Source organism: Anas platyrhynchos, chromosome 9 (genome assembly GCF_047663525.1).
Source record: "Anas platyrhynchos isolate ZD024472 breed Pekin duck chromosome 9, IASCAAS_PekinDuck_T2T, whole genome shotgun sequence".
Classification (NCBI taxonomy): domain Eukaryota; kingdom Metazoa; phylum Chordata; class Aves; order Anseriformes; family Anatidae; genus Anas; species Anas platyrhynchos.
The window spans coordinates 4,903,059-4,927,512 of NC_092595.1; the positions used below are offsets into that span (position 1 = coordinate 4,903,059).

Consider the following 24,454-nt stretch of genomic DNA (forward strand, 5'->3'; position numbering starts at 1 on the left):
TGTAGAAGCCCCTGCCCGTGCTCGCTCCCGCGCAGCCGCGGGGCCGCCCCCTGCCCGGCAGCCGCTGCGCGCTCCCGGCGGGCCGTACCAAGCGGCGGGGACACAGAGGGGGATCCCTTGTGCCCCGCCCTCCCCTCTCCCTCACGGGGGTGCGGGCGCCTCTTGGGCTCCTCCACTCTCCCCCCCTCTTTTTCCTCCCCGCAGTGGTTCCGCCCGGCCTGGGCGGGCTGAGGGCCGGCGGGGGGCGCGCGGCCGCCGCCTCCTCCTCGTAGCGCGGCCCCGGCCCCGGCCGCCGCCGCCGCCCCGGGGATGCCGACACAGCGGGACGGCAGCGGCACCATGACGGCTCCGGGCGGCGGAGGGGGCGGCCTGGGCGGGGACGGAGGCCACCAGGTCCGCGTGAAAGCCTACTACAAGGGGTGAGTGAGGCGGCGGCAGGGCCGGGGGCCCGCCCGGTGCCTCCCCGGTGCTTCCCCGGTGCCTCCCCTCACGGCCGTGCCCGCGCTGCCCCCCCCCCCTCCCCCGCGGGGCTCTCGGTGCCACAGTCGGGGAAAATGAGGAAAAAAATAGGGGTTTTGGGGCCGGGAGCTGCGTGTGGGGATCTGTTTGGGGCTGAAGGAGGAGAGTTGGGCTGAAAACCTGCCCTGTAGGGTCCTGGGGTGCTCCCTGGGGTTTCTGAGGGAGCCGAGTGGCAGCGAGGTGCTGGGGGCCTGCAGGGGGAGAGGCTGGGTGCTGCTGTCCTGCAGCAGCGTGTAACGACACATATAATCTGATATAATATAATATAAAGGGTGCCCTGCTGGGGGTGCGCAGCGCCCTGTTGGGCACCGACAGTTAGAGGAGCCGGCCTGAAAAGTCTGAGAGCAAGGTTCGTGGGGCCGTGGAGGTGGGTGGGAGGTGATCTCATCAGAAAACAACGCAGGTTGTGTTTTTGGGTTCGGATGGAGCTCCAGGCACTCTCAACAGCTTCCTTCCAGTTACCTGGGTTAAGTACGAGAAAAAACTTTCTATATTTACGGTGCTCACTGTCTGATATCTATAGTCTTATAGTTTTAAGGAGCAGTATATGCCTTGTAAATGCCTTGCTGAGCACTTGGCATTTGGTAATGCCCTTTGTTTCTGGGCTGTGTCTGCTCTGGGGCTTTTCTTGGCAAAAGTGCTGTAGGATCTGTGTAAAAGTGGCATAATCTGTGGTTTTATGAGGTCTGTGAAATGCTTTCAAACTAATAGTACGTGAAACTCTCTGCTCTTTTACAGTCCCTTTAATGCCCTATTTCTTAAAGGAGTGGAGATGGCCCTGGCCATTAGCTGACAGAAGTGTTCATTTTGTCAGGCAGCGAACTAAAGTGGAAACTGCTCTGGATTAAAACCATTTATTTTTCTTCTGCTGGGTCAGTTTTAATCTTGATCACTTCCACATGCAATCATTTGACTTCTTGCTTTAGCGCTGGGAGGCTGTGGCGCAAGAAGAGAGATAAAGCAGCCCAGGGTTGTGGGAGTGCAGAAGAAAACTGCTACATCGGAGAGGAATGCTGGCTCATGACACTTTAAATATTAGGTAGCAATTTCACAGGCGCTGGAATGTTTCCTTTGAGTTTCAACTGAGTTTCATCTGCTGACTTTTTAACTGTTAATGCAATTGTCAGTTTACTTTTAATAGTGGCACTGAATCATATGGGCAGTTGGTTAACCAACAAACTAACAGGCTGAATGCCTTTGTAATGATTCATTTCGAGGTCTAAACAAATTATTCTCTCTGCTCTCCTACAAAGCAAGTCTCATGCCCACTTCTCAAGCTAGCGTTATCAAGAAATGGATAGCAAAGGAAAACATTTTACTTGTGCTGGAATGACTTGAAGAATGAGGACCAAAATGCTGATATCAAAGGCAGCATTTTTGCTTTAATCAAATAAACCGTATCAAGATTAGAGCTGGATAGAGGATTTTTAGGGAAATAGTGTTAATTAGGAAATGTTAATCTCTCTTAACTTTTTTTCTGATAGAAGCCTTTAAACGGGATGTAGAAGTTACAGTGAAAGTCTCGCTTGGAAGGTCTTTTCAACTTCCACTCGCTGTATCTGGTCAAAGGAAAAAAAAGCAAGCTCCCCCCAAGAAAACCCCAGCCCAGCAAGTCAGAAGCCCGGGCTGGCTCTCAGAAGGTGGTGGTGGGGCTGCTCCTGCCAGCTCAAGGCTGAGTCCCAGCCCCAGAACATCACTCCGTCTGGCCAGGAGCCTAATTGCTTTTCTCAGCCTAGACAAAGGCTTTCATGAAGAGCTCTTTGAAGGGTCTTTGTTTCATTCAACTATGCAGTGGTAATTCTGTACCTTAAATTCATGCAATATGTAAAACCAGGAAGGAAAATTTTCCTAAAACAGATCATGAGAATAAGAGGGTGGGAATTCCCAAACACTTGGGAATTGGGTTGAGTTTACCCTGATATTTCCTTCTCTCAGGTGAGCCACTCTTATCATAGGGCTAGTTTAAAAGGCTGAAAAAAGTCTTATCTGTTTTAAAGGGTTACTGTCATCAGGGCAGGGTCTGTGACAGAGGCTCCTGACTGAGCTGGTAGGAATTTATTATAACTAAAGTTTAGTGCTTTTTCATTGATAGAGTAACAATGTGTATCAGCTTCAAATGTGCAGCACTTACACACCCTCTGAAATTACAGCCATTTTAGGTGTCTAATTATTTTTTAGAAGTTTATGTTTTTGCTCATCTCATTTGTTGTAGTTGCTTTTTGTCAGTTCAGTACCAGAAGCTGTTACATCAGGGGAGGATTGCGTTGTAGTAGGTGAAAACAGGTAGGGGTGATAGGCTGTGTGTGCACTGTGAATTCTATAGAATTGATGTTAATTTAAAACAAAACAACAATCTTGTAGAACCATTTTCTGTCACAATTGGAACTGCTAGTTTTTTTTGTTTGTTTGTTTTTTTCAGTGGTTGACAGATTTTGCACTGTTTTAACTGCATAGGCTGTAATGTAGGTTAGACTTCTAGCGTAGTTAAAGGCATAGGATCCCAGTGCTTTACCCACAGACTGTTTGATTTATTTTGAATGAAAAATACTCCTGGCAATCCTCTCACAATACATGTTAAATTAGCTTCTTTTCTTAATTTTACATGAGTGGAATAAACGGTGGGAAAAAAAAAGAGTTCCATTTTAATTGTAAAATCAAAGTGCACCTTCATAGATATTTCCAGAAAATTGCTTTTAAAAGTTTTTGCTTTCTCACATCCTTTGTTTATATTATTCTTTGTCTTGAGAACTTTCTGGTCAGATTTTCATCTCGATGTCTTCTGTTGTCTGTTGAATATAAAGTTCTGCAGAGGAGAGTGTTCAGCTTTAAAAAGCTCTGGTTCAAGCCTATAAACATACAAACATATAAACTCCTCCTTGTAGTTTCAACACTGATTTCATTTTGTAGCTGGCTGCTTTTTCTGGTGATGTATTTTTTTTTTTTTTCCCCAGAAAAAACAACTGTGCAGGAGGCGGCAATTTCCATACCTCAGGCCTTTCCTGGAGAAAGAGAAAAGAGCCACTTAAATCGTGTAAGATCTTATCGGATCTTACTGCAAAGATACTGAAACAGCAGAATTCTCCAGGAGAATTCTTGCATGGGCTAATTTCAGTGAGCTAAAGCCTTAAGGACTGACATAGCTGTGTGATAAACATGTGGATGTGTAATTAATCTGTGACTAGATATCTCTGCATCCTCAGGTATATGGTATGAGGCTCCAGACAGAAAAATCTCCAGCAGTAGTCTCCCACAGAAGCTTGAGTTTAGAAGTAGAGAGTGAGATAGGTGTATTCAATTGCACTTAACTGTCAGCATTGTGTTTTTTTCTTTGTTGTTGCTAAAGGCTCTTGTGACTGCTGGATGATCTGTAAAAGAAAGGGCATGAGAAAGAAGCTGTTTGATCTTGGAGGAAAGGTGGGACTTGCATCAATACAGCTCTTTCCTAATGAACACAGCAAGCGTGGAAAGTGCCATAAAACGTGAAGGTGACAGCAGAGCTACTCTGGAAGCGAGACTTAGCTCAGGAGAAAGCGTCAGTGACACCACTATGGTTAAAATTGCAAAGTGAGCTTGTAGGAAGACCTGTAATCTTTCAGTTCCTGCATCATGTAAAGCTGCCTTCTTGTCTGTAGAAAAAAACGTGCAAGGTGTTGCTTGTAGCCTCTTGTTCATATTTACATTCCTCCTTTGGTTTAATATCGCTGTTGGCTAGGGTTCTGCAGAACGCGCCAACAAGTTGATGTTTGTTGGTGCAGGCTGGGTGCTTTTCCAGGTCTGTTCCTCGGCTCTCTGATACGTGTCCAACTGAAGGTAGCAGTGTAGTACTTTAGAGAATTAAATTCTAAAATAATAAACCCCTTTTTTATTTGAAGGGCAACTGTTTTGCCACTTGAAGACAACAAGTAGGAAGTGTTCATTCAATCTGGATCAGCTTTACTTCATCAATAAGGGAAGGGTTTTTGTTCCTAAGCTGTTCAACGCATCCTACTATCATGGATACGTGACATTTGCTGGTCACTGTAGTAATGTAGAGATAAATGTGTGGACCTGAAAAAAAAAATTAAACGGTTTTTAGTAATTTTTCTTTTAATCTTCAGTTTTTGCTAGAGCAGCAGTGATTACTGCCTGTCAGGACTGTGGTCTGTCACCTGCCTCTTGTCTGCCTGTAGCAGTCATACAGTCACGCTGCTCAACCCTACCCTCTCCCATTGTGTACCAGTTCAATCACAAAATAAGCTGGAAAAGTTGAAATGTTCAACTCTGACTTCTTAGTGCCCTGCAGAACGTAACCTTTTATTTAAGAAATAAATCTGTGCAGGGTGGGGAAATGAAGGTGAACCTCAGCTGCAAATCAGTGAAGTTGCTAAGCGGTGCGGTGCCTTATCTCCCTACAGAGACGTGGGTCCCCGACAAGCAGGAAATGCAGGTTGAGGCTTTGCCTCCTAGCAAGGCCTCCTCGCTTGCTGGTGATGCCTGGTGTCAGCAGCGCGTGCGAGATCTAACCCTGAACAGAAACAGAGCAGAGCTGCCACTTCGCTCCTCTCAACTCTGTTTCCATCCTGCTGTCAGTTGTGTCAGCAGAGAGACTCCCTGGCTTTTTTCATCCTTTCTTTTGTGTTTTTTTTCTAGCTTTGTGTTAAGTGTCTGTACATACCACGGTACAGATACCGTTCTGTCTTGTGTGGAAAGAAGAGGAGCAATTCCTTGGCCAAATAACAGAGCAGCTTTCTGACTTCCATTCAGATTTTTGAGGTGTGATTTCAGTATCCTAGCAGTTTCTTGGAGTCTTTCCCCTAACTAAACCATCTCTGCTCATAAGGCCAGAAGTAGGCTGTTCTAGCGTGCTTTGCTAGGTTGTGTGTGCTGTTGAACTCAAAGGAGCCTCTGCAATATTAAGGCACACGTGTTTATCATGCTTGTTTGCTGCCCCTCCTGGAAGTGTTTCATGTTCCATGACCACAGTGTAAGCCACAAACTGCTGGATACGACTCTGCCCCTGTGCAAGGTGATTTATAGTCATCGATCTTGATGCATACGTACATTTCAGTCTGGTGGGGACCTTGATGTGGATTTTGACCAGATGCAAATGGTGCCTGTTGTTTCCGTTCCATACCACCACCAAACAGTGCTGGCACTGACAACTGCACCGAACAAATGAATCTTAACTGGTCGAATTTTTAGGGGGAAGATGAGTGTCACAGGTCAAGTGTCAGGTTTATACAAGTCGTTTGAAGTGTAGTGCTGTGAACAGTCCTCTTTTTTTCCCTCTCTTCCTCTCTACCTTCCTCTGAACTGTACCTCTGGCATCCTTTGCTTAAAGGGCTGCTGCCCTGAGTCACCTGTTCCCCTGTAAGGCCCAGCAAATACCAAGACAGTGGGTCAGCGTGTTATGTTAATGCATTTAAAGCACCAGGTTAACTCACTCTCCATCTTGACTATAACAGAAATACCAGTTCTGCATAACAGTAAAGCACTAAATTTTAAATCTAAGTATACGCTTTGCTCGTCTGTTCGCGCTCCCTGTCATTGTGGTGCAGCATCACCATGCCTTTCTAAAGGCACTTTAAATATTTGGAACTTTATTCCACCCTTTAATCTGGTAGGCAACCTGTTTAATATTTTTCATTAATGTTTCATAACATCTATGCAATTGCAATTTAGTTGGAGAAGATGTATACGTTCTTTAAATATTTTGGTAACTAGTAACAAAATAACTTGTTAGAGTAAGGAAAACCACCAATACGTTAGTAATGTCCTTCTAAGTGTTTGCAGCATTTAATTCTTTGTTTTCCACTGACGTAATACTTCATTTCTGTGTGCCGTTAAAATCTCCTATAGCTCACTTCAAAGTTATTTGGCCATGTAAATCTTACTTTTTTCAAAAGCAAATGGGTGGAAGAATAAATGTCAAAGTAGTAATAAAAATCCCTCGGAGCCTGACTTGCTGTAGGAAGGACTCTCGGTGCTAATGGCTTATTAATATTACTTTTAAGGTTTTTTAGGGGGCTGTGGCAAGAGATGGGCTTTATATTAGTAGTATGTGAAAGGCATTAGAGGTAACAATGCTACATATTACAATGTAGTTTCTCAGATTTGTTTTTCTCTTGCTCAGGGACATCATGATAACGTATTTTGAACCTTCCATCTCATTTGAGGGACTGTGCAGTGAAGTCCGCGACATGTGCTCCTTTGATAATGAACAGCTTTTCACCATGAAATGGATTGATGAAGAAGGTAAATCAATACTTGCCACTTGGCTTTCTGACAAATATCTGATCAATATGGTGCTAAGCTTTCAATCTGTCCTCTCCCTTTCATCTTTCCCTTTCTTTCTGCCTTCATGAGATAAGCTCAATGTTTTTAGAATTGGGAAATCTGACTGTAAAAGCAATGGCTGCCCAATGCCCTTGCAAGTATATCTTAATTGTTGTTATTCCATATCACTTTGTGTGATGCTCCATTTCTGTTTTATTTTTAACCAAATAAATAACCCAGTGACCATTAAAATGTGAATTCAATGTTTAGATTTTGTAGGAAGGAAATGGAAAATACACTTGAGGAAGCGAGTGATTCCTTATAAGCCTTAACTGTTTCAAAAAGAGTTAAACTAACCTTAATGATAAAAAATACCGTATTTGTATGAAATGTTGTTACAATTTAATATATAGTTGTACATGTAACCACAAAAAGTTGTATTTTCAGTGTCTGTATCAGCTGTTCCTTTAGCAATCTAAAGTCTAACAACATATAGTTAATTAAACTTTTTTACAAGTATTAGAAGAAAAAAATGAAAGAAATTATTTATCTAAATGGTAGCTCTGAATGCTCCATGTTATTGTTTACTTAACATGAAAAAAAGTTCAGGCAGTTCTCCTTTTTTCTTAACAGATCAAATGTAGTCCAGTGTCCCTTCTGAGCTGTATGTACACATTAGGAATGTTTCGAAAAGCTTAATTGTAGTTCCTACACCAATGCCATAAAGAAAGTGTTCTACACAAGTTTTGAGCTGCACCAGAGACATCTGAATTATGAAATAGCTGACTTATGTTAGCATGCTAAGTACTTGATGGCATAAAAGGCCATAATGTGCAGCGATTTGTCTGCAGAGATTAGTATTTGTATGCAGTGATTAACATAAATGGTGCTTGTAAACCTGTTTTCTCACAGCTTTCCCCTTCAGAATTGGGTGAGTGCCAGTTTATTCAGAGCTTAGAACTAAACATGGACCAAAGCTGATTTTGGAAGTGCAATATGGGCAGGTGTGCTGAAATTCTGGTCTTCAGTATCTAAGCAGGTTTTTTCCCCTGCTCCCTTGCCGGGATTCCCAAGTTTCTTGCACAAGGCAGATGCAGTTAAGGAAAGGAGCGATGTTTATGGCCGAACTTCTGTGCAGTGGTGCTAATGGAGTTTGATGTGCACTTCACAGTAAGCTGGCTGGTTTGTTTTATCTGGAGGAGGATGGTAGACTTTTCACTGAAGAGGAAGAGTCTGGAGAGTCATAGTAAAAAGTACACCTCTTTTTAATGAAATGTGTTTGTAAAAATTAAAAAAAAAAGGTGCAGATTCAATGATTTACTTGAAGCAACACCTTTTTCTACCTCAACTTTTGCTCTTTGTTTGGAGACAGGTAAAAAGAAGAATACTGCAGTTAGACATTTTTTCATGTATTCACTTAGGATACAGTGCAGGTGTAGAGCATTGTGTATAACTACTTCTGTTTCTGAGGTAATCGCACAAAGGCAAATCTAATTTAGTTGAATAGAAACACACAAAGAAGTTCAGGTTCAACTGGAAAATGGAGTTGAACTTGGTTTGTTTTTAGAAAGACTTCTATTTTGAACTTCTTGTTAAATAAGTCAAAATTGAATATTTTCCATTAATATTTTATCTGGCTTTAGATAACTGCAAAATTATTACTTGTTCATTGATGAAAGAATATTCTTGTAACACTTTTTTTTTAATACTTAGCCACCATTAATAATACTTTAAATTCAGACTTCTGTTACTCCCCATTAGATATTTGAAGTGAAATTGTGAATCTGAAGGCATTGTGGGAAAGGTCAGTTACATGCTATTGCCATTGTGATCACCAATAAAAAATAAATGTGCAAGTCAGATTTAATTATGAAGCTTCCTACTAATGTCTGCAAACCTGTGCCTAGTTCAAAGCACTGCGTATGCTCTTGAAAGCCTCCCTTTCTTCTGCCAAAAAGAAACACAAAACTGTTTGCACAGGTGTCAAAAACAAATGAAGAAAAACTGGTTTGTTGATTCTTGGTGTGTTTGAATAAATAGTTGTTCCTTCTCCTCCTGCCCTGCTCTCCATTGTGTGAGTTTGTGCGGTGGGTAGGCGGTTTGATGCCCAGATAGGCTAATTGGGCAGGGACATGCAGTATGATGAAAAACGGCTAAAGGTGACTTCAAAGATTGGAGTGGTTTTGAGTGTTATGAAATTCAGAAAAGAATAAAGATAGAATTCTGATAATGGACAATCTAGAAGTATTTTTCCATAAGGTATCCTGCACCTCTTGTACTGAAATAACGCGTAACTTTGTAGGAGACCAAGCCAATATTTTGCGATTATGATCTGCTTGCAACTTGGGAATATCTTAGATTCTTACTTTCCCTGAAAGCATTCAATGTGACTATTTTCAGATGTACTCTCTGAACAGAATGAAAAATAAGTACTACCGTGCAGGATAATATTGTTTTGTTTTCCTACAATAATAATCTTAGGCACAACTGTGAGGGAACTGTCGAATGGCACAGAACTAATTGGGTTAAGTTTTGTATTGTTCTCTTTTCTTTCTTCAGGAGACCCATGTACAGTTTCTTCCCAGCTGGAGTTGGAAGAAGCCTTTCGGTTGTATGAGCTAAACAAGGATTCAGAGCTTCTAATTCATGGTATGGTGAAATTCAATATATTACTTCTAATGATTGCACTTACAAAGAAGTGCAATTTTTATGTATTGTATGTGTCTTTTGTACTACTCCAGCTTCCTTGGTTAAAGTCCATTGCAGCATCCTGTCAAGGATGCTGAAGACTGTGCACCACGCTTTTTTGCTGTCAGCACTTGTAAATGCCTTTTATGAAATTAGTGGAGATAAAATACTTGGTCTTAGTTTATTGATGAGACAGCTCCTATCTCTCATTTGTATGCTTGCTGGCAATGAATGGTAGAAAATATGTGTGTGTGTTATACAGCACCCACAGTTCTTCATCAGTTTGGCTGGAAGGAAGAGACAGCTTTTCAGCTTCCCAGAAAATATTTTTAAAAATAGAAAAGAATTGTATCTGTTTTATATATAAATAATATACATAACCCTGGAAAAAAAAGGGCTAGTATAGACAAGATCACACTTGGCTGTTAGGATGCTGTAGTATGATATTTATAGTCAAGATTTCTAAATACTGACTGCAGGGATTGTCCACGTGAGAAACCATCATCATTAGTTGTTGCTAGTTACCTTTGTTAGGAAATAACTTTGTTTGCTCTGCTGTTCGGTTTTATTTCTCATGTGGATCATTGTTTTGTCTAGCAAAGATTTTTGTGGGAGCTTTTCAGCTTGCTTTCTGTTAAACTAAGTTTTGTTAAAGTGTATTCTGAGTGCCTTTCAGAAGTGTTGTACTTAACCCAAAGATTTTTCTGTCTGGAACAAAAATTAATAGAAAGCCAATGTTTTTCTTGCAGTATTCCCTTGCGTACCAGAACGGCCTGGCATGCCTTGTCCGGGAGAAGATAGTAAGTAGGCTTTTTAGTGAAGAAGTACTTAAAATCAGGGATTCCTATTCTAGAAGACTGAATAGATTTCCTTTTCTTGACAATTTTGATATTCTATCATTTGGCTTTCTGTGCTTATAAGCATTAATAATGCAAAATCTCTACAACTTACGTATTTAAAAGGAGTAGAAACTTTTGCTGAAATTAAATGTTGTTTGTCATTTCTGAATCATTGTTAATAAAAAACATTTTGCATTTCTGTTAACTATCCATGCGTCTCTGCTTTCCTTGCTTTTGCCTCTTTTATCGTGACAGTTTTTTTTATTCTATTTCTGTCTCCAGTAGATATCAGATTGCTAGCTGACTAATGTGAGCAAAGGCTTGTAACCAGTGGTAATGAAATGTCATATCACCAGTTTTAAACCAATATTTAGGCTATATAAGTATTCTCCAAAAACCTTTAAATCATGCTAGCAAATGTACTAACCATTACAGAGGTGATTTTCCATCTGTCTTAATGTATACTTCTATGCTGTTAGTATTCATTTTATAAAAGGTTATGGGTGTGTCATGCATGAACACATCTGCCAGTTTGATATCCAAGTCTCTGACAAATGTCAGTGTACATGCTTAAAAATTAACTTTGGCAGTATGATCAGTGCTGCTTTTCTGAAAAAACAAGGTTGTAGACTAAATCTGAAATAGGTTTGCAACTCAGTGTAGTTTTGTGTATCATAGTTCTCAGTTTTGGTTCTTGATAATGCAAAAATACGGTGGTGGCTGTGGACCTAAAACTGGAGGATTTGTGCAAGCAATCTTACAAATCATGGCATGCTCATGAAATGCACCTTCTTCCCTCCTTCCCTTTCACACAGCTCCTCCTTGAGTTTAGGCAAGGTAGGTGCATGTTCTGCAAACAAGTGCTTGTATTGTTTGGACCACTTTCCTTCTTTCAACTCACTGACAGTTGGTTAGAGTATTCTACATCAAATTTTCTCCAAAATTTAACAAATGAAAAAAATACTTAGAACATTACTCTGTGTTTCTATAAGGCTGCAAGAGTGAAACATTACTCTGCAAATCACTTTACACAGAATTGTCCATGAGAAGATATTGTAGTTCTGCGTTTATATTTTTATGGATATAATCGTATGTTTTTCCTCTTAGAATCCATTTATCGCCGAGGCGCCCGCCGGTGGCGAAAGCTCTATTGTGCAAATGGTCACACTTTCCAAGCCAAACGATTTAACAGGGTGAGACTCTTGTTGGGTATTTAAAACCATGTTACAGGGATGTCTAATTTTGTAATTTTAATGCTACTGCCTTGAAAAATTATAAGGTAGATTTACTCTCAAAATTTATTCTCATTTTTGTTGATTGTCTGTAGTACTTTGATAATTACAGCTTCAGGAAACTTTCTCAGTATAAAATCAGGCACTTAACAAAAACTAAATATTTGTTATTCATTTCGCAGTACAGTCTGTAATGATACTAGTTAAATGCTCCATTGTTCCCTTAAAACCGTAATAGAGGGCAAACTTTACCACTCACATTAGATGACTGAGCTGAAAGTGCAGTTGCAGTTCTGTATGTTCTGGGAATAAAAAAAGTCAGAGTTGCTTATGATGCACAGACTTTTCTTTCATTACTTTTAAACAAAAGCTGAGATGTTTTTCTAAACATTCTGCTTATGGTGGCATGTAAGCAACTGTAAGTAACAGACCACTTTCAATATTTTCAAAAAGCAATAGTCAAACAGTTAAGAACCAGGAAGACTATCTGCTGTGTTTATTTAAAAAAAAATAAATTAAAAAATAAATAAGCAAGGTTCCTTGACAGCTTCAGTACTCTTCTTTCTTTTCTAAGTTGAGTGTATCATGCGCTAAATAATGCTCAAAATTGTCTCTGCTAAACCTCATCTTCAGCATTATTCATCTAACTGTACTCTTTTTTTATTTTTTTTTTTATTTTTTTTTCTTACAATGCTCTGGGAAACACTCATTGACCTCTTCCTAGTAAAAGGCTGTCAAGGCACCATCACAGAATCACTTTCTCTCTTGCTTTGTAGGCACCATGTTTTCATGGTTCTTTTGAGTTGCGTTGAGTGTTCTTCAGTGAGTGGTGACCCTCTCATTTCCTGTTACCTGGTGGTTTAACTGTGCTGAAGCTTTTGCTCTCCTGCTTTTCTCTCTACAAATCTAAGTACTCATCTACACAGAGAGATGATGAGACACTTAGCAAGTCAGTTTGGTTGCAGGAACCTGTTGGTTTACCTGCACTGCTTTTGACCTGGAGTTGGCTCACGTCTCTCTGGGTCCACGTGCAGCAGAAGAGCCTGACTGTGCCTGCACCTTTCCGAGCAGATGTGCTTCTTCCTGTACGGCAGTTGCTGCTTATTGTTCATTTGTAATTTCTGAGCTCTTTTGTGGTATCTGCCTCTTCTATCTTTAAGCTCTGAGATAGGGACTCTGCTCATGTAGTGCTAATTTCATTAGGGGTCTCTGATCTTCTATCCACTATTCTTCAATAACAAGAGTGTGGAGCGTGTCTAAATAGTTTTTGTTGTTTACTTTTGCTCTTCAGTCGGTTTTGTTGATTTGTCATTCTAGCGAGCTCATTGTGCCATCTGCACTGACCGAATATGGGGCCTGGGTCGCCAGGGATATAAATGCATCAATTGCAAACTCCTTGTTCACAAGAAGTGTCACAAGCTTGTCAATATTGAATGTGGACGTCATACACTACAACCAGTAAGTATGGTTTGTCTGAAAAGTTGTCTCTTTTGTTTTTTGTTTGTTTGTTTTTAAAGAAATTAATCAAAAGAGCCCACTTCATACTAATGGCTTTCAAACTGTAGTCTGCAAATAATCATGCTAGATGAAATTTGAAAGGTTGTCATTCTTTGTCTGCTGTGTTAATGGCAGGAAAATGTCAGAGTCACTTAGCGAAGTGGCAGTTCAGTGAGAAGAGTTTAGTGAGTCTTATTCTTGGATCAGTTATTTATTCCTGTGACAGATATATTTACCTTTTCCTTCACTGTACTGTTACACTGTGTACTTATATATGCACACAGACACTATTTTGTATCTTCAAAGAGAACTGCAAGTAAAATATCTTCTCTAAACATGTTAGATTATTTGACTGTTTTCTATATAGAAAAGGATGATTGAGGCACAAAAAATTTGAGACTTCTCTCAAGAGATGGAATCATCTTTAGTTCTTGAGTCTCTGGGGGGGATAAAATAAATATCTGTCCTAGTTTAATATTAAAAGCAGATGTCTACAAGTCTACATGTATATTCTGTAAATTGATTTGACTAATATATGTACTGCTAAAGTACTTGAGATTTTCTGTCTCAGTTCTCATCTGCTGTACTACTTTTTCTCTGTTGTATTAAGTTGTCACTTCAACAGCTTCTGGGAACTTGTCATAACTTCGGAAAATAGGTAAAATAAGGACTAGAGTCGTTCTTAATATTCATTGTGTATGGATTAGAGCTGTAACTATGTTGATTCATCATGTTAAAAAGTAGCTAGATTATATTCCTCGGGGATCAATTATTGTCTCCAAAGTAATGTTTTTCACAGTCAATTACAAAAATGTGCTTAATTGCAGGAACCAATAATGCCTATGGATCCATCATCGGTGCATCCAGATAATGTAGAATCAGGTAAGATCAATTATTTTTATTCCTTAATTTACTGTATGGAGATGAAACATGAACGTGGATTTTAAAATGAAACAGGATAACGTTGAGCAAGTTATTCTTAAAACATTGTTTTAATTTTATTCATAGAACAAGAAAAATAAGAGATTCTTAATACTAAGGGGAAAATAAATATAAAAATCCCTTAGTTTTCTGTATCTTGCAGTTTAAGAAACTAGGCTAAAAATGAAAAATCTAGGCAGATTGAAAGAAAAACCTTTTCCCATTGATATGCTGCATATTTTAAATGTCCTGAACAAACAATCAACAAAAGCCCTAAACACAATTACAGTGGAATAAAAATGAGTAAGGTTTCTGTGTGATCAGTAGACAAACAGATTCACTCTTGCAACAGTCAAAATGGTCGTCCTGATGTTTGAATTTGTATATAGACAATGATCAGTTAAAACAACAAAAAGCTGATATTCTGAATGAGATGCTCTGTGTTGAGATTAATCTTAATAGGTTTTCAAATATCATTACAGAGTGTTGCGTTAGCTATAGTGGTTGTTAATGCAGCAAAAAATTATTCCAATAGTTCAGAAATTACAACAAAAAAAGGTTGCCAGTTTTCAATGCTTACCTTATATACATTTAAACTGTTTCTCTCTTGCTTCAGTTCTTGGGTGTGGAAACTTTAGGGAAAAAGAAATTCTTTCATGTCAAGTCTCATTGTTTTTCTTGCACCTCTAGTGATTCCATATAATCCATCAAGCCATGAGAGCTTGGACCATGTTGGTGAAGAAAAAGAGGTAAAGTATCTAACCATGCTAACTATATTCAGAAATCTTCAATAATTCTATGTTTTAATGCCTTCATAATTTATCTTGTCATGAAATGAAAACTCGTACGTAAAGCACATGTGAGATGCTAACTCAGGTGTATGCATGTACGTCTTGTAAGCTGTTCTACTTTGAAACTGGAGTTGAGATGCACTTTGATTTAGAAAGTATTCCAAACTCTTCCAGTTTCACTTGTTCTCATCTGCCACGTTGCTTCCTTCCTTTCCCCTGACATTACTTTTCAAGGGTAGTGCAGTTTTAAGAATAACAAATGTTATTTGAATCACTTGTTTATATTCATTTTGCTGTTCTGTTTGAAATGCTAACTTTCCTTAAACAATAGCAACTGCAGTTGTTAAAATTGGCAAGCCTGCTCACTAATTCCAAAGTATCGTTGTCAACAGGCAATGGGCATTAGAGAAAGTGGCAAAGCTTCCTCCAGTTTGGGTCTTCAGGATTTTGATCTGCTCCGAGTCATAGGAAGAGGCAGTTATGCCAAAGTACTGCTTGTTCGATTGAAGAAAACAGAACGCATTTATGCAATGAAGGTGGTGAAAAAAGAACTCGTCAATGATGATGAGGTAGGGAAGCTTTTTATCAGTAATTCAGCCAATTGTTCTGAAGAGCTTTAGTACCTGCAACAAGGCAGTGCCAGGCTTCTAGGTCTGCAATGTTAGTTGAAAATCATGCATTACACATTCAACTTCTTGAAGAAATATTTTTTACAAGTTCACAAGACAAATGACCAATTTTGAGGTCTTCATTGACAGACCAGAAGTTCACAGCAGTCGTCCAGTGCCAGTGGTTTCTGTCGTGAGCCTTATTACTTCAAGCAGTATTGTTACTGTCATAATCGGCAGTATCTGCAGCAGTAACTCATGCAGAATTCAAGTTAATGAGCCTCTCACACTTCATTATTTTGGAGCACTATGCAGTATTTCTCCTGTTGCATTCACTGGGCTGAAAAAGGAAGAGGTGGAGTCTGTTTTTCATGTGTTTGTGGATTTTTGGTCACAAATCAGATCCTCACGATGTTATTTTACTTGTTCTTCAAATCAGTCCATCTTAATTTGGCTGTAGCTTACACAGTGATTAGAGGAAACTTGTGGTTTGTAGGAATTGCAGTATTCAACTGCCAATGCTCCTCTGGTTGCTGAAGATTTCCCTCACATTTCTTTAGGCTACTCTGTAAAGATTTGAGTAACTGTGGTCTGCTATTCAAGAGCTTTTGTATATATTTCTGGTATACCATCGATTTCTTCTGCATTTGTTAATGATACTTTACATTCATCTGCACCAGTTTTTCTGCTAATTGTATTTAGTGTTTGACCTACAAAGTACAACAATCTTTATCCAAATGCCTCTTTTGTTAAACAGGACATTGATTGGGTTCAGACAGAGAAACACGTCTTTGAACAGGCTTCAAATCATCCCTTTCTTGTTGGACTACATTCTTGTTTCCAGACAGAAAGCAGGTAAAGGTCGTCAGATGATAAGCTAATCGTCTTTTATTTAATAAATATTTGCTATTGTTTGTACCTCAGAAGCCTATTTAAAGGATTAAGTGTTAGGTAGTAAAAGTCAGTGTACTGTAAATCACTGTAGACTTTTATGAACAAAAGGCTTGTTTATCATTTAAGCTTTTCAGATTAGAAAGATGCAAAAGATTGTGAAATACTGGTTGTTATAACAGGAAGGATTCTAGAAAGAAAGAGAGAGATACAGCCAGCAGAAAGAAAAGATGCTTGAGAATCTGGAGTAGAAGAGACAAACTAGAATGGGAGGAAAAAATAGGTTAAGGGAGGTGAAATTAGTAGTATAAATAAATAAATAATCTAAGTGATGCATAGACTCTGAAGATGAATCTCTAAGCAGAAATTGGAAAACAGTGGTATATAGATGAAAATTTTTTTTGTTGTTTCTGTATATAGGAAAAGAGATCTCAACAGAGTAAATTACTATTCTATACAGCAATAATTTTCAGTATAAATAAAAGTTATTGTGTATTTAAACGGTGTCATTGCTGTAAAAAAGGTAATAAGCTAGTAGAGCTAAGTGAGAAGAGAGTATTTGTAAGATATTAGTAATATTAATTATGAACAAATGAGATTAAGAGGATCATGAAGGAAAATGTGGAATTTTTTTATGTGCACGGATACTGATGTCAATCTATTTATATAGTCATACATAATGATGAGAAGCAGTAGTTGTAATGGATTAAGATTGTGGGAAGGATTACTTACTTTCCTCTAGCAGTAAAGAGATTATCTAGCGAAACTTTGTATATTTGATTTTTAACTTTTGGAGTTTATTCAAGGGAAAGGAAATAGGTGAAGCCAACCATGTTTCCAGAGAGATGGGAAAAGTTAAATTGACATTTGTCCAGTAATAGAGACCTGTAACATCTTAAATATCTGTTCAATAAGGAAGTCTTTCAGCCTTGTATAGAAGCACTTGTGATACACTTTTGTGTGTTTCAGGTTATTCTTTGTTATAGAGTATGTAAATGGAGGAGATCTAATGTTTCACATGCAGAGGCAGAGAAAACTGCCAGAGGAGCATGCCAGGTATGTCTAATTGCAGATTTCATCAGAACCATTGGTTTTCTGACACAGTGCAGTAGTGCAGAGATTATGGTGGTGAGCTTGCAAATCTTCTCCAGATCTTAAGAATTTAATAAATTTGAAACTGCATCCTCATTTTACTGCTGCAAGCTACAATATTTTTTGTTTCAAAAAGGAGCTATAATTGGAATCGCTTAAGAATTGCTTGTATTAGCATTACCGTTGATGACTGCATCTGATTCTGATTTTTCTAGAAAAACACTTCTGTGATATTTTTAAAATTATCTAATGGTAATGTGTTTCTTTTAGAACAACAATGAAGAGCTGTCTAGGCAAATGCTGAGTTCTTGCATGTATTTCATCTCAGGTTGAGGTGAAAGGAATGATTTCACCAGACATTAATACTACTTTAAAAAAAAAAAAAAAAAAGTGTGTGTGTGTGACTGTGGATAGAAACGGTTGTATTATTACAAACAACTTACCTACTCACCTGGTGAAAAATTACAATGGAATACACAAAATGCTATTTAGAAAAGTATCATTCTACCAAGATTTGGTGGTTTGTTTTTTTGTTTGTTTGGGTAATCATTATTTCTTTCTGCTCTAGGTTTTATTCCGCTGAAATCAGCCTAGCATTGAACTATTTGCATGAACGGGGGATAATCTACAGAGACTTAAAACTGGATAATGTGCTACTAGATTCTGAAGGGCATATTAAACTCACAGATTATGGCATGTGCAAGGTAAGCTGCAGTTCCTTGCTAACCAGTAAAATCAACAATTAAGAAATTGTTCTAATTTAAAAGATGCAGAGACATAAAAAGGTGAAGGTTCCAAGTACTTGTTTATACACATGCAGATAGGCTGTATACTCATTTCAAAATGAAGCAGTTTATTCAGGACAGTTGCATTAATTCCAAGTGCAGTCTTCAGTGGAGTGGGAGAGTAGAATCTCTTCCTAAGATTTATTTTGTCTCCATCCGTTTTTTTTAAAGGAAGGACTGAGGCCTGGCGATATAACTAGCACGTTCTGTGGAACTCCAAACTATATTGCTCCTGAAATTCTTCGGGGGGAGGATTATGGTAAGTTGCATTTTTCACTGCTCTTGTATAACTTTTGGCTTATCTCTTACTCAAGTTGTTTGGCAGTGGAACATACAAATCTCCATCACACACCTGATCCATTTAACTCAACATTCTTTCTGAAAGAGTGAAAAAACCCTTCAAAGACAGGAAACATTACACCAAGCAAACAAGACACCATGCCTCCCACATCGTAACTTTTTACCAATCTTGAAGAATAGCATGGGTCTTCTAAACTTATTCTTGTTTATAGCTATTTTATATACTCTTCAATATTTACTTGCTGTCTTAAATTGTGTTCATTTTTGGACCTTTGTATTTGGCAGCAGTGATCGTAACAAATGTATAGTAATAAATGTATTGCAAAGGGCTAACAGACATCCCTTTCACATGTTCAGTGTTTAAAAAAAATTAAATTGTCTATGCAATTGCTTGTTCAGGAAGTCCACAAGATTCCTGAAACGAGATAAGAGAGTACAGAAGGCAAAGGGTTTACCGTGTATGTTTCCTCTACTTACCTTTTCTTCCTAAGCTTCCAGTGCTGTGCCCAGCAGATCTTTGATCTAACAGACTTCAGACTATATCAGTCTAAGCCTAGCTGCATTTTTTTCTTTAGCAGTGCATAACAATATAGCTATGTTCATCTCCATAAATGACTGTCTTGCTACTATTAAGAACCACGTACTTCCTTCTTGTCCTTCCCCCGCCTCAGATAATGCACTGTTGGTTGGCAATGACTAAGCTTAGATAATCTAAGACTTTAGGGTTGTAACACCAACCTTTAAACCTGCTGAGTTTCCTTTTCTTTGTACGGCATTCCTTCCTATCCTGCACCCAATGAACCAAGTAATGTCTGTTACAGCTGTTACCTTTCCTCTATTCAGTAGGTCACAGAGAACTACGTAATCAGAAATTTAATCGATACTTAGGTTTCTGAGCTAATTCTTCTTAAAACAAGTCTTGCTTTAGCCCTAAAAATGTATTTTTGCTCTAAAAAAACTTAATCGGTATTTTCTCATGTGAATTCTAGGCTTCAGCGTAGACTGGTGGGCGCTTGGGGTACTTATGTTTGAAATGATGGCAGGCAGGTCACCATTCGATATTGTTGGAAGTTCAGACAATCCCGATCAGAACACAGAAGACTATCTATTTCAAGGTAAGTACAATGAATGTTCATATACTTTAGTGCTTTGTCTCTACTTACCTTTAATCTAACTTTAAAGATGCAAAGGCTGATGTGAACCTTGGTTTCTTGCAGTAATTTTGGAAAAACAGATCCGAATTCCCCGATCCCTTTCTGTTAAAGCAGCAGGTGTTCTAAAGAGTTTCCTTAATAAGGTAAGAGTTAAATCAGGCAATTTGAGACTTCTCAAGAGAAGCTGTTTTTTAAAACCTGTTGACTAATTGTTGTGTAGCAGATGTACCTTATCTGCTGTACACAGAGATAGGGTAGAAAAGGTATGAACATATTGCAGAATTTTAGTGGGGCTGGGAAACGTGTTTTAGATATTTCTCTTAGAACCTGAAGTTTTAGATTCTTAGTCTGGGGTTGAGAGTAAATTTCAAATTAAAAGGCTTAGAAATGCTCTAAATAATTTCTTTAACTTGGGGAATTGGACAACTGTACCAGATTAGTCTGGGTACTTAAATAGGAGTTCAGCAAATCACTCTTGACAACTTCTGATGGCCTCCTTGAGGGAAATGCAGAGGCACTATGCACTTGCTATTGGCTGGTAGCTAACTAGCCTGATAGTCAAAACCTGCATCTGTGGCAGTGGATTAGTCTAAGCACATGCTGGATTTTATTTAGTGAGTTGCAAAAGTGTGGGGAGAGTAACAGGAGTATCCAGATTTGGTTAAAATTACTCAGAAGGTAATACTGTTAAAGAACACTGCTTCTGTTGCAGCTTCCTCCTGTCCTCCTGTATTCAGAGCTGTAGTGTTACAGCCTCCTAGTGGAAGGACTTGTTAAAATAATCTTTCAGCTGTATTTATCAGGAACTTGCAGTTGCTATCACAGTGCAATTGCCTCACATAGGCAATCTGCTTATTGAGAAGGAAGAGTCAAATTCACTTGCGTGTTTCAGAGCTGGGTTAGATGACAGGACATTTAAACAGGTCTAAATAAAAATGAGGACAGATGGGGTGGCTGTTTATATGCAATTCAGTTATAGGCTTCCATGTATTTGTGCCTATTTCAGACAGCAAATTGGAACATTTTCCAAAATAAATAAAGTTAACTTCGTTCTCCATTGCCCCTTGTGACAGAATTCATAACAATTCGTAACATCTCACAGAATTCAGAATGTTTGTCTTTTTATTCACATGTAGGCCGTGGCACCAATTTAGAAATATTTTTGTTCTTGCACAGGATCCAAAAGAGCGTTTAGGCTGCCATCCTCAAACAGGATTTGCAGATATCCAGGGACATCCGTTCTTTCGCAACGTTGATTGGGACCTGGTATGTGAATACCTGTTGGTGTGACTTACTTTCTTTGTAGACAGTGATAATTTGACAGCTTGTTTTTGTTGTATGGGATGCCACAAAGAAAAAAAAACTTTCAAAAACTGTAAGCTCCTGACTGGTGTACCATAGTCATAATACAGAACCTTTTAATGCTTATAAAGTACTATAAGTAGAGTAGTTTAATAGAATGGTCACAGAAAGCATATAAAAGAAAATTAAGAGTAACTTCCAGCCTTGCTTAAAAATAATTCAGTAGTTTGTAACTCATTCTTGGTGTCACTAAATGCATTTATTCTTAGATGGAGCAAAAGCAAGTGGTACCTCCGTTTAAACCAAATATATCTGGAGAATTTGGTCTGGATAACTTTGATTCCCAGTTCACCAATGAACCTGTGCAGCTCACTCCAGATGATGAGTAAGTAATACAGAATTAAAGACATTTTGATAAGTCAGTGAAGGAGTTAGATAACTTCATAGAATAGCTGTATTTATAGTACAGAGGGTGTATGTAAAGCAGTAAATAATGATTTCTTCTGTTAGTTTGGAAAATTCTTGTGTGACCTCATGGTAGGCTTAGAATGGATGGATTCAATATTGTGCTTTGGCATGATGTAAAAATCAGCAGTTGGAAAGCTACTATAAAGAATTTTGTAGAATTTTTGAGAAAGGATGAATAAGTGCTATTTTACGTTTTAATGGTATCACTTGAAAGAAATGAACGCGTGAAGGAGACCTGTTCTGTTGTGTGGTTTACTTCTGCATGACGTTAGGCCATTATGATTCTCAGATATTGCTTCTGAGTGGTTTTGCGTTTTGTCGCTGTTGTAGGGGCTAGAAAAAAGTTATAAGGAAAGATAGGGTCAAAAGCAAGAAAGGGGAATGTTCTCAACTGCAGTCTATTGTAGAGGTCTATGTTTTAAGACAAACTGCCAGCTAATCTTGCTGCCTTTGAATTTTGTTGAGCTAACAACTGTTTTTAATCTTAATAGTGATATTGTGAAGAAGATTGACCAGTCTGAATTTGAAGGCTTTGAATACATAAATCCTCTTTTGATGTCAGCTGAGGAATGTGTCTGAATTCTGCATTTCTGGACTGTGCCAATTGTTACTGTTTGTTTTTGCATGGATAAACATCTCTTCATTTGAATGCACTTGCATAAAAATGAATAACAAAATGTCATACCGTTGCCACCTAGCGTGGATTAGTCAGTAATTTTTCTTTTTGTATTAATTGTCATCTGGATCAGTCGTCGTGCTGAACCCCGGGCTGCCAGAAGATTTAAAATGTAAACTTCCCAGCAGTCTTGCCAAACTTGAATCTTAATATGGACATTGGTCTCTGGGGTTCCTGACTGAACAATGGGATCTGGCTGTATACTTTGCCAATACAGTGTTCTGATAAAGGAAAGTTTTCTTACTGCTTTAAGAATACAAATTGCATTAGGGGAAGTAATAAAATATCATTAAAGGACTTCCATTTTTTCCAGCAAGACAAGTAAGACCTCATGACTTTTGTAGTTCTAAATCTAAACGTATGATAGCCCTGTTCTCCTTAGATGTCGAAGTTGCAGCTCCATCTTACAGCTACATTTGCCCTTCAGATTTAACTGACAGTAAGGAAAGCAGATTTTTAAACTGAATAGGTCAAGAATAGCTGTTCTCATAGAGTATATTGATCCTGTCCTAAAGGAGTTGATTAACTCAGTATTAGAATCAATAGGCTTCACTCCAAAATGATATACAAGGACTTGTGTGCAGTTTGATACAGAGTGCCTTTCTGAGCCTGTCCCTTTCAGTGAGGGTTGTGTGGTATTCAGTGTCAGTTTAAGTAAGTGGAATTCAATTAATACTTCAAAAATTAAAATTAGTAGAGTGCAATTTAGCAGGAATGGGCAGCTAATACTGAAGAATGCAGAACCTCATGCTATTATTTATTGCTTTCACAGTTTCTGTCTTACTGTATTAGAATTGCATACACTACAGCTATGGCCTAGGTAAGGGCATTGTTTCCCAATTTTAAATCTCACTGCCATACTGTTGCCAGTGGAAAAAGCACGTCTAGAAAAAAAATAGGTGCTGTCCACAGTGACTCCCTTAACTTTTCCATTCATAGACAGTAATTCGTAATCACAATCAAACCTTACATGTTGGTAGTAAACTCAAATCTAATAGTAAAGCAATCAGAATAAATAGAACAGTTCAAACTAGAACTTTCGGGAGGTATATTTCTTACATTTCACGTTAGTAAACAGTGTAATATACAGCACGGCTTATTTTTAATGTTTGAGGAATAGTTTTGAATGTCTTAGGCTGAAGAAATGCCAAATGTATCACTTTTTAATTTTTATTTTGTATTTTGGGGAAAAGGGATTAAGAGATATTGAAGAAAAGAATCTGTATTATATAAATAAGAGCTGTATGGCAGGCTGAGTGTTACTGAAAGCAGATTTAAGTGTCTGTAAACACACGTTAGCAAACCTTATCTGAAGCTTTTAATAATATTTCTGTTTAGTCAATGTCTCTCCTTGAAAAATCCTTGTGTGGTGAAACTGTAAATTCATGGCACCAATCTTCTGGTGAATTTTTTCACTTACACGTTAGCTTCAAGGGGAGAGATTGCACAAATGCACAGTAGTTGATAGTATGGGATTTGGTTCATACTTTTCTTTGCAACGTGAGTAGGAAACAAAATATTGGACTGAGTTTTCAAAACTGGGAAGTGATTGGAGGGGCCTCAATTTCAGGGCAACGTTGAACCTCTGCACTGTTAAGTCAGGTTCCCTTGAACTCAAGTTGTGTGTTTTCAAATGTAAACTATCAGAGTAAACCTATTTCTAAAGAGCAGCTAGTAACTTCAACGTGGTTAGTTCATGTGAAATGAACTGCTTGCATGCAGTTTTAAGACTGTGATCAAGTGTTTAGCCTTTGACTCTTACACTTGGGTGACTAGTTTAGACATCAGGACTTAATTGGTATCAAACTTGGAAGTTACTTAAAGCAAGCAAGAAAAATGTTGTACAGTGGCTTAATTTCATATGGGGTGTTAAGTAAAATGGCTTTACATAGGGAAGGGCATTTCTGCTGTTCATCACAGAAGTGTTATGGGGTAATGCACTGTCTTTTGTGCTCAAAGCAAAAGAAAATGATAATGTTACAGAAAAGAATACCTTATTTATATATCTAACCATTGTCAATGAGATAAATTACAAAGGTCTTACGTGACTGTAAGTCCATTCTTAAACTTTAATTTTCTCCAAAGTGCCATGATATTAACAGTTATTTTTCACTGTTGAGCATATAGCAAGTGTCATGAATATTCAGAAGGGACGTAGGGTGTAAACAGTTCAGGGCAGTAGGCTTTGGTTTTTTGAATACAATGTCTGCATCAGAAGCATGATGTATTTATGTGGAATTAACCTTTTTGTACACAAGTTGGATTCTTAGGTGCTCTGCTAGTTAATATTGTCACTATTTTCCTGTTTCATGTGGAATGTGGTCTTGAACATTGTTGTGTAATCATTCCCTTTATTTGTGCACAATTTTTACTTTAAATAAAACATTTACATTAGGCCTCTGTGTGTTAACCTAAAAAACAAATACTGCAAAACTC

General features: G+C 38.4%; 1 protein-coding gene across 2 annotated transcripts; it reads left to right on the forward strand.

Annotated features, from left to right (window-relative positions):
- Window positions 1-206: 206 nt before the first annotated feature.
- Window positions 207-24,414, forward strand: PRKCI (protein kinase C iota). Of its 2 annotated transcripts, XM_027464259.3 has the most exons (18): window positions 207-419; window positions 6,632-6,753; window positions 9,334-9,423; window positions 10,212-10,262; window positions 11,409-11,494; window positions 12,851-12,991; window positions 13,858-13,912; window positions 14,642-14,700; window positions 15,135-15,311; window positions 16,108-16,205; window positions 17,211-17,297; window positions 17,902-18,037; window positions 18,290-18,377; window positions 19,408-19,533; window positions 19,636-19,715; window positions 20,749-20,838; window positions 21,144-21,259; window positions 21,834-24,414. In XM_027464259.3, exons 1-18 carry the CDS (start codon window positions 310-312, stop codon window positions 21,919-21,921), a joined length of 1,800 nt encoding a protein of 599 aa, XP_027320060.2. In that variant the 5' UTR covers window positions 207-309; the 3' UTR covers window positions 21,922-24,414. The 2 variants fall into 2 exon arrangements, with proteins under 2 accessions (XP_027320060.2, XP_038039417.1); XM_038183489.2 differs by lacking the exons at window positions 207-419; window positions 11,409-11,494 and having other exon boundaries at window positions 6,703-6,753.
- The last annotated feature ends 40 nt before the right edge of the window (window positions 24,415-24,454 follow it).